This window comes from Galleria mellonella, unplaced genomic scaffold, assembly GCF_026898425.1.
Source record: "Galleria mellonella isolate WM207_F2 unplaced genomic scaffold, CSIRO_AGI_GalMel_v1 utg57, whole genome shotgun sequence".
NCBI lineage: Eukaryota > Metazoa > Arthropoda > Insecta > Lepidoptera > Pyralidae > Galleria > Galleria mellonella.
The window spans coordinates 632,107-647,561 of NW_026442119.1; the positions used below are offsets into that span (position 1 = coordinate 632,107).

Consider the following 15,455-nt stretch of genomic DNA (forward strand, 5'->3'; position numbering starts at 1 on the left):
TTGAAAGTCTGTTATACAATATTATTTTCGGGTAACAGATTTTTAACAAATTCGTTATTGGACCAATATACATATACCGTATTTAAAATATATACATATTGTTATATACTCGTATTACCGTCTCTAATTAAATAGCATGGTACTACCTAGTACTTGTACTGGGGGGAAAGGGATTGTTAGTAATGGAATTTGCTAGCAATATGCTCTATCAGGTCGACCTCCACGTGGTTGCCCCTGGAAACCATCGTGAACCATTCTTGTTGAATTCGTCACGATGGGCTAACTGACCTGATTCATCCTCACCTATCATCCTTCACTGGTGCCCCGCCGGTGTATACCAATAGCGCGGGTGGGGTTACCATTCCATTATCACCCATTAAAAAAAAAAGTACCTGTACTATTAAATTTTTGATTAAAAAATTAGTTAAGCAGTTCTGTTCCGAATAAAAAAATAAAAGGGATCACACAATTTTTTGACATTTTATTATAAAAATTGAAACGAAAAGAACATTAATTAATAATAAAGTGAGGAAAACAACCAATACAACTTATCTGCGATAATCATATACCTACATACAGAGTGTGGGGTTTATACACCCCATGCATTGTTATCAGAACGAAATACTGGCAAGTTCGAAAATAATTTACATAAATGCTTTCAAAGTAAGTAACAAATTATTTGCTAAAACCACAAAACAAAAAACTCGAGGAAATATCGCAGCACGTGTGAGTATTATTGTTTTAATATTTAACAATTATTGTTATTTCAGATTATCATTATCGGTAATAAAATGTAATTTAAAAAAAGTTCCAACTGAAATAAAGATGTACAAAATATACAAAAAAAGGGCGCACTCTGTTTAAAAAAAAAACATTTTTTAAAAACAGTTTACCTACCTAAATAAAAACCTGCACACAAATACGAACTAAACGTAAACTTGTATTAAACATTTATGCATTAAAGTTCAAATAGATAAATAAAATTAGGCCTAGCTAGGAACAAATGAAAATTATCCGTTAGCAAACGCGTTGGTAACATTTTTCAAAACAAAACAAAGCGCGCCATTTTCTAGTGTTGCCAGTAATAATATATGTTTTTGTATCTCAATACAAACAAACACTAACAACAGTCCACAGATGAAAAATTTCTGCTAGTTTTTTGTTTTGCGGATAAAAATAGTGAAGTAATTAGTTGCACTTCTTCTAAATAGAATAATGATCGTGTTTAAATTATTTTCTAATATTTTTCAATACAGCCATAATTCAGGTTTTAATCTTTGTTGAGTTTTTTTTTATTATAAAAAAAATTCCATATTACACTATCTTTTACTCTATTATGAAGATTGCAACCCAAAATAACATAATAATTAAATTAACAAATCGATCGCTAAATAAGTACATAATGAAACTAAAAATGTCTGTAACATAATACAAAATGCAAAAAGAACATACACTAGGTTATCCAATTTAATATTAAAAACCTAATATTATGATTCTCAGCCATTTTAAGGTTATAGTAAAAAAAAAATTGTAACCGTAGTATCTCAAATTAAAATAAAAAGTTATAAAACAAAAGAAACAAATCTGCTTCTGTATAGATTTATTCCTTTGCCTTTCCCAAAAAAAAAAAAAAGAAAATACAAAGTAATTATTTTTACTTTTGTGTTAATTTAAAAACATTGTAAAACAATTATCTTTGTCTATAGTTATCAAACATATGAGGCAAGTTTCAATGTTCAATAACTAGAAGAATAAATTTGTTAAATTTTATTGTAGAGGATATATAGATATATAAAATATATCAAATTAGTTTTTGTATGAAACATATTTTAATGTTTCATTTTAAAACTCGAGACTGTTGAATTTATTTTTTATTTTGCATATAAACAAAATAAACAATGTAACAATCTATTAACCATTACGTTTGTATTAAAAAATGTATGAGGTTGACAGAAATTTGCGCATGTAGATTACGTGACTATTTGAAACCCTGTCAATCTCATACAGTTTTCATTTCTTTACAATCGTAAAAATACAAAGAGCATTTTTGCATTGTTTTTTCATTCTAATGAATGTCACTTTTTCTATAATTAACACTATTACGATATTGATAGTAGAAAATAATCAAAATTAGCTTAGTTCTATACATTTGAAATATATCAGTAATAGTAAATTAAATGTATGTAGTTTGTTTCATGCAAAACATTCAGAAAAAAGTAATACGAAGAAAAATTACATCGCCAACTGCTATTGAAGCATTGCCTTCTATGAAAAGGATTATTTATTTTCGTACAAAAATACAATATATGTTATTTTTGATACAAACAATATCTATTTATAAATGTATAATAAATAACGCATTAGGACCCAATATCATATATTCCTTGTTATATTCCTCGTCATAGATATTAAATTGATTAGACAACGCAACATTGACATAATATGAGTAACTTATGACTACAGAATAAGTAAAATAAAAACGGAATCAAACGAACTGTAAAAATGTTAACCGCGAATAAAAGCTACAACAATGAACTTGTATTAAATCAGGCCATTATCATGTTAATGGTAGACGGACATTAAGTGATAATAACTCTTTTATTATAAGTACAATATGAATAAATAAAGATGCAAAATGGTATAAAACGTTCCATTAAGGTATAAAAAATGAATATTAATATTGGTAGAGCGTCATAATAAATGAAAGGACTGCCTTAAATCTCATACAACAGATTTTATGAAAACTAAAGTGCCGAAGCATTTTTGTTATTGTCCATTATTTTAGAATTATATCATTCTATAACAATAAATTAAGACGTTAGTGAAACTACAATAAAAATATTTATCATATAAACATGATGCTAATTTGATAAGTAAACTGAAGTGGCAATAGACTGGTCATATAGCTAGAAGTATTTAGAACCGATGGGGAAGAAAAGTTCTTGAGTGGCAACCCTGTACAGGCAAATTCAGTATCAGACGATCCCCCAGACGACGTAGGACCGTTCTTTATGGCAGTCTATGAGAGGGAGGTGGACAGATAATGCCTGAGATAACAATGTAACATATAAAAACATATAATTATGTTTTCTTAATCGTTAATCACCACAATTATTGACTAATTCCAATAAAAGCAAAAATGTAAACATTTTTATATAAAAACAAAATATTGATTTAATTTTCTAAGTGAAACTGTTCTTAATTCAGACACTCAGATTGAGTCGATTTACGTTATCTATACATTTTAATATCTATGATTCTTGCACATTTTACAAATATTTTTAACTAAAATTTACAAATTGGCAAGAGTACATATTGTTAAGGATCGTGTTGTAATCATGCATTATGAGAATTATATGATAAAAATCGGTAAAAATATGATGATGAAATCAAATCATCACTCAATCATACTATAATCATCTAGACAATGATTAACTATGATTATAGTCAAGATATAATATTATATAATGACATATTAGTGATTTATCATTTTACATTAAGCTGTTTGCTATAGAAAAGTAGGTATTTCGTCTTAAGACTTCCTGACGTTGTTGTCCCACTTACTGAATCTGAAAATCTGCAGTGAGTGCACTTTTAGTGCACCTAATCCTCCATTTGTTGAAAGTCTTAAATCTAGTAGTAAGAATTTATAAGGCAGTTTATTATAAAAATGTTAATTTCTATTTCTGCCTGAGATTTTGTGTGGAATTCTATACATTTTAAATTTGACAGTCAAAAATACAACAGTGAAAACCGAACCCCATTTTGTGTAAAATTTTTTACGTGATACTTGAACAAACGTAGAGACATATCGTCTATAGGCGACGGTTACCACTTTCCATCAGGTGGGCCGTCAGCTTGTTTGCCATTTAGAAATATGAAAGCGTAGCGGTTTTTGTATTAATTGCCGCATGCATTCTTATGTAAAATGTGAATACTATAACTATCAGATGGCAATTGTGAGTAGCTTTGACGTGGTCTAGTGTTTTGAGTAGTCATGCTCACTAAAATGTCCAGACTTGTGGCGGCGTGGTGGGCCGGGTCATTGGGCTCCCTAAAATATGGTCGAGCGCAGTGATGGCTGGCTCATCCGTCATACTCGTGAACGGATGCTGCTTGTAGGGACTGGTCTGCTCTAATCACTATGACTGATTTCCTCTTATTAATTGTTTAACCAGTTGGTTATGTATTCAATATTTTTTTCTTTTTGAGTATTTAATTGAATTAGTGCTAATTGGCGGTTTGTATTCACACACTTAAACTTAAAAATGTTTTTTTTTTTTTTTTTTTTACAACACAGGGGGCAAACGAGCATGCGGCTCAACTGATGGTAAGTGACTACCGCCGCCCATAATCACCCACAACACCTACGGCATTGCAGGTGTGCTGCCGGCCTTTTAAAAAGGAATATGCTCTTTTCTTGAAGGTTATGTTGTCGTATCGGTTCGGAAATACTGCTGCTGGAAGTTGATTCCAAAGAGTGGTTGTGCGTGGAAGAAAGTGCCTTGAAAAACGCACGGTGGAGGACCGCCACTCGTCCAGATGGTTGGGATGAAATTTTAGTTTATGGCGGGTTGTACGATGGTGAAAATCAGCAGCAGGTATCAATCCGAACAATTCTTCAGAGCACTCCCCATGATAAATTCGGTAGAAGATGCACAGAGATGCAACATCTCTACGCAGTTTCAGTGGGTCGAGCCGGACAGTAAGACGCCGATCGTCAACAATTCGAGCTGCCCGACTTTGAATGCGGTCTAATGGAAGGAGTTGGTACTGTGGCGCTCCTGCCCACAGGTGAGAACAGTATTCCATGTGTGGCCTCACTTGAGCTTTATACAGTTTAAGGCGGTTTTCTGGCGTGAAATACCGTCTCACCCTATTGAGCACCCCCAACTTTTTGGAAGCTATCTTAGCTTTTTCCTCCAGATGACCGCAAAACTGGACGTCGCTAGATATATCGACGCCAAGAATCCCCAGACTCGACTTATTATCAAGGGAAGTGCCCTGAAAGTGAGGAGATACGACAAACGGTGTCTTTTTTGCGGTGAACGCGCATGTATAACGAAATGTAAAGTAATAATAAAATTATTTAAAAGAGCAACACGCAAGTTTCTTGCTCGTTCTTCTTGTGATGAGACAGCTTTCCGAACGAGCGGTAGATTAAAAAAAATTTAATGACTATTCAAAAGTGCTTCAATGTAAGTTTATTTGAATAAATGATTTTCTATTTTATTCTATTCTATTCTAGGTTGTATAAAAAAAAATTGTTTTGGCTTGTATTGCTTTTAAGACCCTTTATGGCATTTTTTTTAAATACGTCCAATATTATAGACATCGTTTATTCATAATTTTATTATTAGCCATATTTTTGAACGCAACACGATCCTTAATATAATTAATGTTGATAAAATTTTCTCTATACATGTTTTATGTCTATTTTTTTATAGTACAAAAATTTTACACACGTTAGGTATTGAGTATATTTTAACAGATAGTTAAAATCTGTTTGTTCAAAATATTCTTAAATCATCTCGCCATTTGTCGCATTTGTTATGTATTTTAACTTCAGACGTCATACTTTACATTCGATAATAAATAACAATTTCAAGCTTTACAAGTATTAATCTAATTTAAAAAGTTTACTACACTGATTAATGATTAGTTACGAAATGAAATGTACTTACATTCATTAATTTAAATTAAAAAAAGAAAAAAAAACGAACAGAAGTGCCCTGAAAGTGAGGAGATACGACAAACGGTGTCTTTTTTGCGGTGAACGCGCATGTATAACGAAATGTAAAGTAATAATAAAATTATTTAAAAGAGCAACACGCAAGTTTCTTGCTCGTTCTTCTTGTGATGAGACAGCTTTCCGAACGAGCGGTAGATTAAAAAAATTTAATGACTATTCAAAAGTGCTTCAATGTAAGTTTATTTGAATAAATGATTTTCTATTTTATTCTATTCTATTCTAGGTTGTATAAAAAAAAATTGTTTTGGCTTGTATTGCTTTTAAGACCCTTTATGGCATTTTTTTTAAATACGTCCAATATTATAGACATCGTTTATTCATAATTTTATTATTAGCCATATTTTTGAACGCAACACGATCCTTAATATTATTAATGTTGATAAAATTTTCTCTATACATGTTTTATGTCTATTTTTTAATAGTACAAAAATTTTACACACGTTAGGTATTGAGTATATTTTAACAGATAGTTAAAATCTGTTTGTTCAAAATATTCTTAAATCATCTCGCCATTTGTCGCATTTGTTATGTATTTTAACTTCAGACGTCATACTTTACATTCGATAATAAATAACAATTTCAAGCTTTACAAGTATTAATCTAATTTAAAAAGTTTACTACACTGATTAATGATTAGTTACGAAATGAAATGTACTTACATTCATTAATTTAAATTAAAAAAAGAAAAAAAAAACGAACAGAAACTATCATATTAATCCGTTATGAGCTTATATACAAAGTAAAATTCTGTTAGCAATGTTGCTATGAAAAATAAACAAGATGTATGGAATTGACATACGTCATACATCAATTTGTCATATTCATACATTTTAAATTTTTTTGCTAATTATTCTGTTAGCAATGTTGTTATTAAAAAAAAACAAGATGTATGGAAAAGATATAAGTCCCACATCAATTTGTCAAATCCATACATTTCTCACTTTTTTGCTATAATTCTGTGAGCCATGTTGTTATGAAAAAAAATTAGATGTATGGAACTGACATAACTCATACATCATTTTGTCAAATCCATACATTTTTTACATTTCTGCTAAGAAAACTTTGCTTTATATTGCCACTTATTTCTACAATTTAGGTTCATTGAAAATATACAGTCATTGTGCCAGTAACTGAGCTAGTAGTTACTAGGTAAGTTTGATTTTGTTTAGTTTTACTATCATTTATAGGAGCACCATATTTGAGTAGCACCTATCACCATTTTTAGTGCATCCTCTTCAAGATAAGTTCTATCGTATATTTATTTTAATGATGGATATAAACAAAAGAAATATTCAAAAATGTATACTGAGTTAAACCTTTCCAAGAGTAACATTATTTGAGTGTAATGTCATTTATTAATTATTTAATTGGTTACAAATCTAATTTGTATGACAATTCTGAAAATTTTGAGTAATTTTATTATAACATAATCAAAATTTTAATGTAATAACTACCGGTTCAACTTAGATGTAATTTGTTCAAGCTCAACTAGTTTCAGGACCATTCAGGAGCCTTAATCGTGAGCGGCTGTCACGTGTCCAAAGTTAAACCAGTAGTTGTCATATTAGAATTTAATGTGTACTTACGTGTTTTTTTACAATAAAACAATGTATTTTGCAATAAAGAATTATGTTACAGAGTATATGATATATAGTAACTATATAATTGTCGTTTGCATATACAATTTATATATCCAAATACAAAACTTTGGTAAGCGATATTCATAGTAACTTAGTTTTAAAAAAATACAAAGATCTTATCCATTCTTGGCATTGTTTTTATCTGTAACAATAAAATAAATAATATTAGATAGATAGATAGATAGACAATTTATTTACATTACTTACAGCACACAAATTACAATAAAAAAAAACATACACGTAATACACATCAAAAGAGACAAAAGAATAAAAATAAAAAAAAAAAACACAAATAAAAAAAAAATACAAAAACAAAATACATAATCTAACAATCTCCCTTGTTACCATTCATTCATGCGTGTGCCATAGTAACACAAAATGGTCACAGCTCAGTTTATTGCTTTGCCCTTAAAAGAGCAAAACACTGATATTCTGCTGTGGCCAAGAGTCAGTCGCGAAACTTTTCATTAAAAATTTACAATATAAAATATATATATATATATATATATATATATATATATATATATATATATATATATATATATATACATATATATATATATATATATATAAATAAACTGCATTTAGTATTATAACATTTCATATCAGCTGTTGACTGTCCACTGCTGGACATAGGTCTCTCCCATAAGGGAAGCTTTGCCATTTCAACCGTGAAGCAGTTGTGTTTGCATGGCTGTGTTTCGGTTTGAAGGGTGAGATATAGCGTGAATTTACTGGGTACACAGGAATAACACCTGAGTCCTCAGGAATGGCAACGCATGGGGGGTATCATGGGCGAAACAGTATACTCTGTTATGTCCATGGTACTGCTCATGTCTATAGGCGACGGTTACCACTTTTGATCAGGTGGACCGTTAGCTTGTTTGCCATTCTAATTGTATAAAAAAAAAATCGCCACGCTAGGCAGGCGGGTTGGCAACCGCATATAGGCTTTGGTGATGTTTCAAGAATGACACTACTGTCTATCTGTCGACCATTAAGTTCCCTAAGTCCCCTCTTATGACACCCACGGAAAAGGAAGGTTTTTTTTAATGGATGATAATAGAATGGTAACCCTCCCTGCGCTATCGGTATACACTGGCGGAGCACCAGTGACGGGTAATAGGTGAAAATGAAGCAGGCCAGTTAGCCTATCGTGATAAATTGACTAATGAATCAATTACGATGGTTTTCATGGCGAGGAGGTCGACCTGTAAGGGTATGGAAAGGAAGGGTCGACCCATTTTATGCCAAGATTTAAAGGGATTTCTCTTAGTCAACCTTGAGAATCCAAAAGAAGAAAGTGTATATAGGATTTGTATATAAAGCATAACATATGGAGATGATAAGATAGTGATTTTCAACTTAGGAAACATTTTTGAAAAATAATAAATTAGGAGCGTTTTATACAAAGTTTCCTGCAGGACGCGCCATATTATTATGGGAGGCTTTATGTTTCATATATCATCATCACCATCCTCATCATCATTATCATATCAACCTTTAACTGTTCACTGCTGAACATAAGTCTTCCCCTAGAGGGCTTTGCCAGTAGTTGCCACGCTTGACAGGCATATTGGCAACCGTAGTTCGGCTTTGGAGATGTTTTAAGAGGGACGCTGCTGCCCATCCCTCGTCCTTTCTTAGTTGCTTCTTATGACACCCACGGGAAAGAAAGGGATGGGCATATTCTATTCCAGGACCACACGAGAGTTTCATGAATAAAAATCTGTATTTGCTCACTCACCATTCTGTTCCGGTCACTTCCTCCCTGTGCTAAGGTCTTGTAGCTCGCTGCTGTCGTCACTAGAGGCACTAACTGGCCCTCCATTGGTACTGGATGCTGGGTTCGCCGCTGCCGCCATTGCCATCGACAGCGGGATGGTGATGAACTGGGGCTGGGTTGATGATGACGCTACAATTACGGAAACATTAATAGATTACGTACTTTCACAAAGGTGTAACGATGATCAAACATTTAGAGATTCATAAAAATGTCATACCTCTTATAAACCTATCTTAGCTATAGAAAATTTTGTCCCTTTCTTCTGCGTTATTTACTCAATTTGACAGACAGTGATAAAACATTCTAATAATTAAAGTAGATTTGCAGAACGTTTTAATTTTTATGAATAAGGAGGGTAAGTGATAAAAACTGATACCAATCTTTACTAAATAAATATAGGACTTTCCGATTGAAAAAAAAATCCTTTAGTTGCCTCTTACGACATCTGCGAGAAAAGAAAGGTGGCTCATTCTATGCCAGGGCCACACGGCAACGAAGGATACTATTGGCATAATAGTATATTCTGTGATATCCATGTTAGCAGAAGGAGACTTTATACAAAAGTCGTTTGCTTGGGCACCTTTGTCCCATTCGTGTTTTTACCACAAAGCAGTTGAGTTTGCATGGCTATGTTTCGGTTTGAAGGGTGAGTTATGGCAATGAATTTACAGGGTACAAAAGAATAACATCTGCGTCTTCAGAAATGGCAACGCATGGGAGGTATCATGGTAATATCGAAACAGTATACTTTGTTATGTCCATGGTACTGCTCATGCCTATAGGCGACGGTTACCACTTTCCATCAGATGGGCCGTCAGCTTGTTTGTCATTCTATGTAGTATAAAAAAAAAACATAGGCAACAGTTGTCACAGTTCATTAGGTGAGCCGTCCACCTTGTTATTCCTAAGTACTATAAAAAGAAACTTACCGCCTTCTTGTCCTTGATTGGCAAGCCCCAATATAAAGCTGTGAGGATAACCCATTGTTAGATTGCCCAAACCGATATTGGTACCGAGTGAATCTAAACCGGCTAGAACACCACTATGGTACAACATTGCACCTCCCGGAAGGTCGATTTTGGGCAAGAGTTTTGGCAAAGAGGACTGGCTAGATTTACTGCTGTCCGCTTCTTGGGTGGCCGATGACGTTGATGGTAGCGGCTCGTTCAAATGATCTCTGGAACTAACGGGAACAATTGACATATCTTAACTACTGAAGGGGTGAAGGATGTGTACAGTAAAAACTCAATTCATCATCGTATTAGCCGATAAATATCCACTGCTGAAAAAAGGCCTCCTACATAAGGGGGGTTTTGCCAGTAGTTGCCATGCTTGCCAGGCGGGTTGGCAACCGCAGTTGGGTTTTGAAGATATTTTAAGAAGGACATTGTTGTTAAAACACTTTTAACCAACCTGCTGTTCAGTGACAAGTACTTTTGACTGATTTTATTTGTCAACAGTACTTTTGACTGGTTAAGAGTTTTGACTGCAAAATAATAATATGGTGGTTGTTTTAATTGTACAAAATAAAAGAGAAATAAAGAAAAACTTCGAAATACCTTTTACTGCCTTCTCTTTCGCTCGTCTCAGTGTGGGTCCATTCCTGTTTGAGGCTCTGTGCGTGGAGAAGTTTCTCACTGGGCGACTCCGGTTCGCTGCCGCTCTCGTCACCGCTGTCACCTGATGATGCGGGTTCATCCTGTAACAAGGATACATTATTAAGTCAATTATAATAAAAAAAATCATGGAAAATGATGCGACCTCATTAAATTGCTTTGCGTAGTCAGATCCCGGGTTCGATTCTCCATCGTGCCAATTTAAGAAATGAATTTTTCTAAATTTTAGTTTAAGGACCAGTCATTTAGTGTGATTGTGCAGTTCTATCAGACCTGACAGTGTATATTGCTAGTAATGGGGCTATTTGACCCCATTACTAACAATCCCTTTCATTAGTATATTGCTATATTTTTTTTATACAACTTAGAATGGCAAACAAGCTGACGGCCCACCTGATGGAAAGTGGAACCGACGCCTATAGACATAAGCAGTACCATGGACATAACAGAGTATACTGTTTCGCCCATGATACCCCCCATGTGTTGCCATTCCTGAAGACTCGGATGTTATTCCTCTGTACTCAGTAAATTCACGCCATATCCCACCCTTTAAACCGAAACACAGCTATGCAAACACAACTGCTTCACGGTTGAAACACGAATGGGACAGAGGTATCCAAGCAATCGACTTTTGTACAAAGTCTCCCTCTGGTAAAATATAAATATATGCAATGGAGTTTTTAGATCCCTTTATTGACAATTTTTTTTCCCCTTGTATATTAATTACCTATTTACAAGACATATTATCAACACACGGATAACGTGTCTACAGTATATATCATATTTATGTATTTTAAAAAGGTATTACTGGGACAAAAAATTATAAATTTTTTAGTGACAAAATGGCCATGTTTTACTTAGGTGCTATGTTATGACGTCACTTCCACAGTTTTATACTATCTGAATGTTTCAAGAGTTTTAGCGCGCGGAACTACCTACCGGGTGCTTATTTTTGAACTTAAAAGCTGAGTTAAGATGCGCTGTATAATTTTACTATGTTATAATATATTAAATATTTATTTATTTCTTATAACATAATAAAATTGTAACTAGTCAATTTTTATGCATGGGAATATTTAAAAAATTTGATGTAAGGGATTTTAATAGGAGTTATGGAAGCCAAAATAATATTTTTTTTTTAGAAACTTTGTATGCCCATCTGTTTGTATGTATTGCACCAAACTGAATACAGTTTTTACGTTTTGATTTATATTTCTAATGATCTAACTCATAAACTGAGTGCCGATCCTGTAGGGACAAACGCAGTGTAGAACGACCCCCCATTAGATGCAGTGACGACCTCAAATGCATTGCAGGGAGTCAGTGGATACAGGTGGCTTAGAATCGTTCCTTATGGCAGTCTATGGGGGAGGCCTACATCCAGCAGTGGACGAATAATGGCTGAAATGATGATGAGCTAAAACCTGGTGTATATGTTATATGCTACACAGAAATAATTACTTATCGGCTAAATTTACATATACGAAGTTGCGAAAAAAAAAAGTAGATGTATAAATTACAAATTTAATAGAGTTTTAGAGGAAATAATTTTAAGTATATTTAGAGAGGTATGTCAGGAAAATTATATGATTTTTCACTACGAATTTTGATTCCACTTTGAGAATATGTATATTATTGTATGCGTGAATTACATACGAAGGAACTAAAAATTATCGGAGATAATTTTGACGACCGTTGAAATTACAGTAAACGCAACACTTGCCTTTCCCATAGTTACTTCAGCACATTGAACTAAATGTAATAGCAGGCGAACGCACCGCCATCTCTCGGATTAATAAGGTCAATATTGTTTTTATAATCGAAAAATTTGTTGTAAATTTATAATGAAATATTTTCGTCTGACACTTGTGATAATTGTTTTAATAATTCTACTTTAGCATCCTTATATTCTCACTTGTATATCATAATTTGTTTTTTGTTTTGTCAGTGTCAATTTTATTAATGTGAAATCGATGTCTTGAGAAAATGTTGTGTGCATCTGTAATTTATGTAAATGCAAGACATTGCATTTACACCAAAAACCAAAAAAAAAATTGATATCAATTAAAATCAATATCTGTATTGTCTACCAGAGGGAGACTTTGTACAAAAATCGATTGCTTAGGTACCTCTGTCCCATTTGTGTTTCAACCGTGAAGCAGTTGTGTTTGCATGGCTGTGTTTCGGTTTGAAGGGTGGGATATGGCAATGAATTTACTGGGTATAGAGGAATAACACCTGAGTCCTCAGGAATGGCAATGCATGGGGGGTATAGGCGACGGTTACCACTTTCCATCAGGTGGGCCGTCAGCTTGTTAGCCATTTTAAGTTGTATAAAAAAAATTACATTGTTGATGTACCTTTTAAAATAAATAAATAGATACCAAATTATAAATCACAATTTTTGCATTTATGAGACAATCCATTATCTTTTTCGGTTCAAAAGTTACGAAATAGATTTTTGAATACAGTGAAATTACACACGACAGTTTAAGCGTATCGCGCAGGTGTCGACAACAGTGGGCTTTTTGTAACATTTTACATTATGTAACCACTTACGCGTTATACCCACTGTGATGAACTTCTCACAGCCTCTACCTTCATAATAATTTAGTACCAAAAAGGGGTTTCTGTAGGCCAAGTGCGTTATTTAAGTGCTAGAAATTTTCAAGCGACTTCAAAAAAGGAAGACATTCTCAATTTGGTTGTTTTTTACATTTGTTACCTTTAAACTCAATCATTTATTAACCTATTTGGATTTTTTTTATGAAACTTAGAATGGCAACAAGCTGACGGCCCACCTGATGAAAAGTGGTAACCGTCGACTATAGACATGAGCAGTACCATGGACATAACAGAGTATACTGTTTCGCCCATGATACCCGCCATGCGTTGCCATTCCTGAGGACTCAGGTGTTATTCCTCTGTACCATGTAAATTCACGCCATATCCCACCCTTCAAACCGAAACACAGCCATGCAAACACAACTGCTTCACGGTTGAAACACGAATGGGACAGAAGTACCTAAGCAAACGACTTTTGTACAGAGTCTCCCTCTGGTAATAAATTATTAGTAGCTATATATGCACCAGAGTATGAATAAAGAAAATTTTTATTTCGTACTTTTTGGTCCGTTAATATTTATTTGTAACAATATTATGCAATATACAATTTGTGTTTGAAAAATGTATTTCCTATAAATATATATTTCTCAAGAAATACATGCACATCATATTAAATTGGAAAATAATTTATTAAACGCAAAATTATCCTCTTTCCGGTGGCGTTTAAAAAGAAATAAAACCATCAGCTATTTCCATTCTCCGTTATTAACTCGAGAATCGCAAGCATTTAATTTTGTCGACGTATTTTTTTTTAACAAAGCAATTTCCAAGTAAATCGAGCGAAATTATATTAAACATGCATCCTTATAAACAGTTTATTATAAGGGTAAAGGGATTGTTAGCAATGGAATTTGACAGCCCCATTGCTAGCAATATTAATATAGCCCTATTAGGTAGACCTCCACGTGGTTCCCACTGGAAACCATCGTGAACAATTCTTGTTGAATTCGTCACGATGGGCTAACTGATCAGCTTCATCCTCACCTATCATCCTTCACTGGTGCCCCGCCGGTGTATACCGATAGCGCGGGTGGGGTTACCATTCCATTATCACTCATTAAAAAAAACATCAATATTTATTGTGTGAGCTACCCTCTGAAATGTACAGACGAGTGGGCGACGCCATTACCGGTAGGTACTCGATGTAGGCCAACTTTTTCCCCAAAATCCCATATCTCCAGTATTGATCTCGCGAAACCGTGTCTAACTTTAGTTATCATTTCAGCATGAACGAACGCAATCTAAGAGATTTACTAACTTTCCATATTACCATGTGAACTCTACTATCTTACGAAGTTGGAGTAAGCTCTTGATTATTTTCGATAACACGATTCAGGACAGATTCGAAGATTCTTAAGATTCTTAATATATATTGTAGAATTATTATTGATATTTAGATACATATGTATATATATTGTTATTATGTTTACTGTTTGTTGACGTAAATAAATAAATAAATAAATAAATTATATTTAATGTGTTCATATAAGCTTGGTAGTGAGGAGTGAGATGTTTTCGTTCAAGTAAACTTAGATTTAAGCATTTTTAATAGTAGTTTTTCACTTTTTACTTACTAATAACATTGTACATTGTCTGCTTAATTGTAGTGAGCATATTGTTGGTGTGTCTTTTAAAAATAAATAAATAAATAAATTTAAAAGAACATTGAAATTTAAAAAAAAAAATTGCTTACGGCTGAAGTAGGTACTTTTACCAGTGATATAACATTAAAAATATATATAGGGACATTTAGAACTACATATTTAAAAAACCTTGATTAGTGAAAAAAGATTTTAAGGATGGAATTTATATTTTATTGGCCGACTCATTCGTCATACTAGAGAACGGATGACGTTTATAGGTAACATCCTAGACACAGGTATAAAAATGCTTGTGATCATAATTTGTTATAATAAAGATATTTCAAGGCATTATTTTTTTATATACATACATATACTCGAACTTGACAATACTCGAAGTCTTTGTAGATGCAAACAGACAATCTAATAAAATTGTACATACCGTCTGTACATGGG

At 33.2% G+C, this 15,455-nt stretch overlaps 1 protein-coding gene across 2 annotated transcripts in view; it reads right to left on the reverse strand.

Moving 5' to 3' along the window:
- Window positions 1–463: 463 nt before the first annotated feature.
- LOC113513626 (serum response factor homolog) overlaps window positions 464–15,455 on the reverse strand; it is a 337,706-nt gene continuing 322,714 nt past the window's right edge. For both annotated transcript variants that reach the window (XM_052899366.1, XM_052899365.1), the window contains 4 exons: window positions 10,738–10,877; window positions 10,108–10,361; window positions 9,140–9,307; window positions 464–7,534 (listed from right to left, as the gene is read on the reverse strand). In XM_052899366.1, coding sequence (XP_052755326.1) covers window positions 9,153–9,307; window positions 10,108–10,361; window positions 10,738–10,877 — 549 coding nt within the window. In that variant the 3' untranslated portion in view covers window positions 464–7,534; window positions 9,140–9,152. The remainder of the gene's footprint in view (window positions 7,535–9,139; window positions 9,308–10,107; window positions 10,362–10,737; window positions 10,878–15,455) is intronic.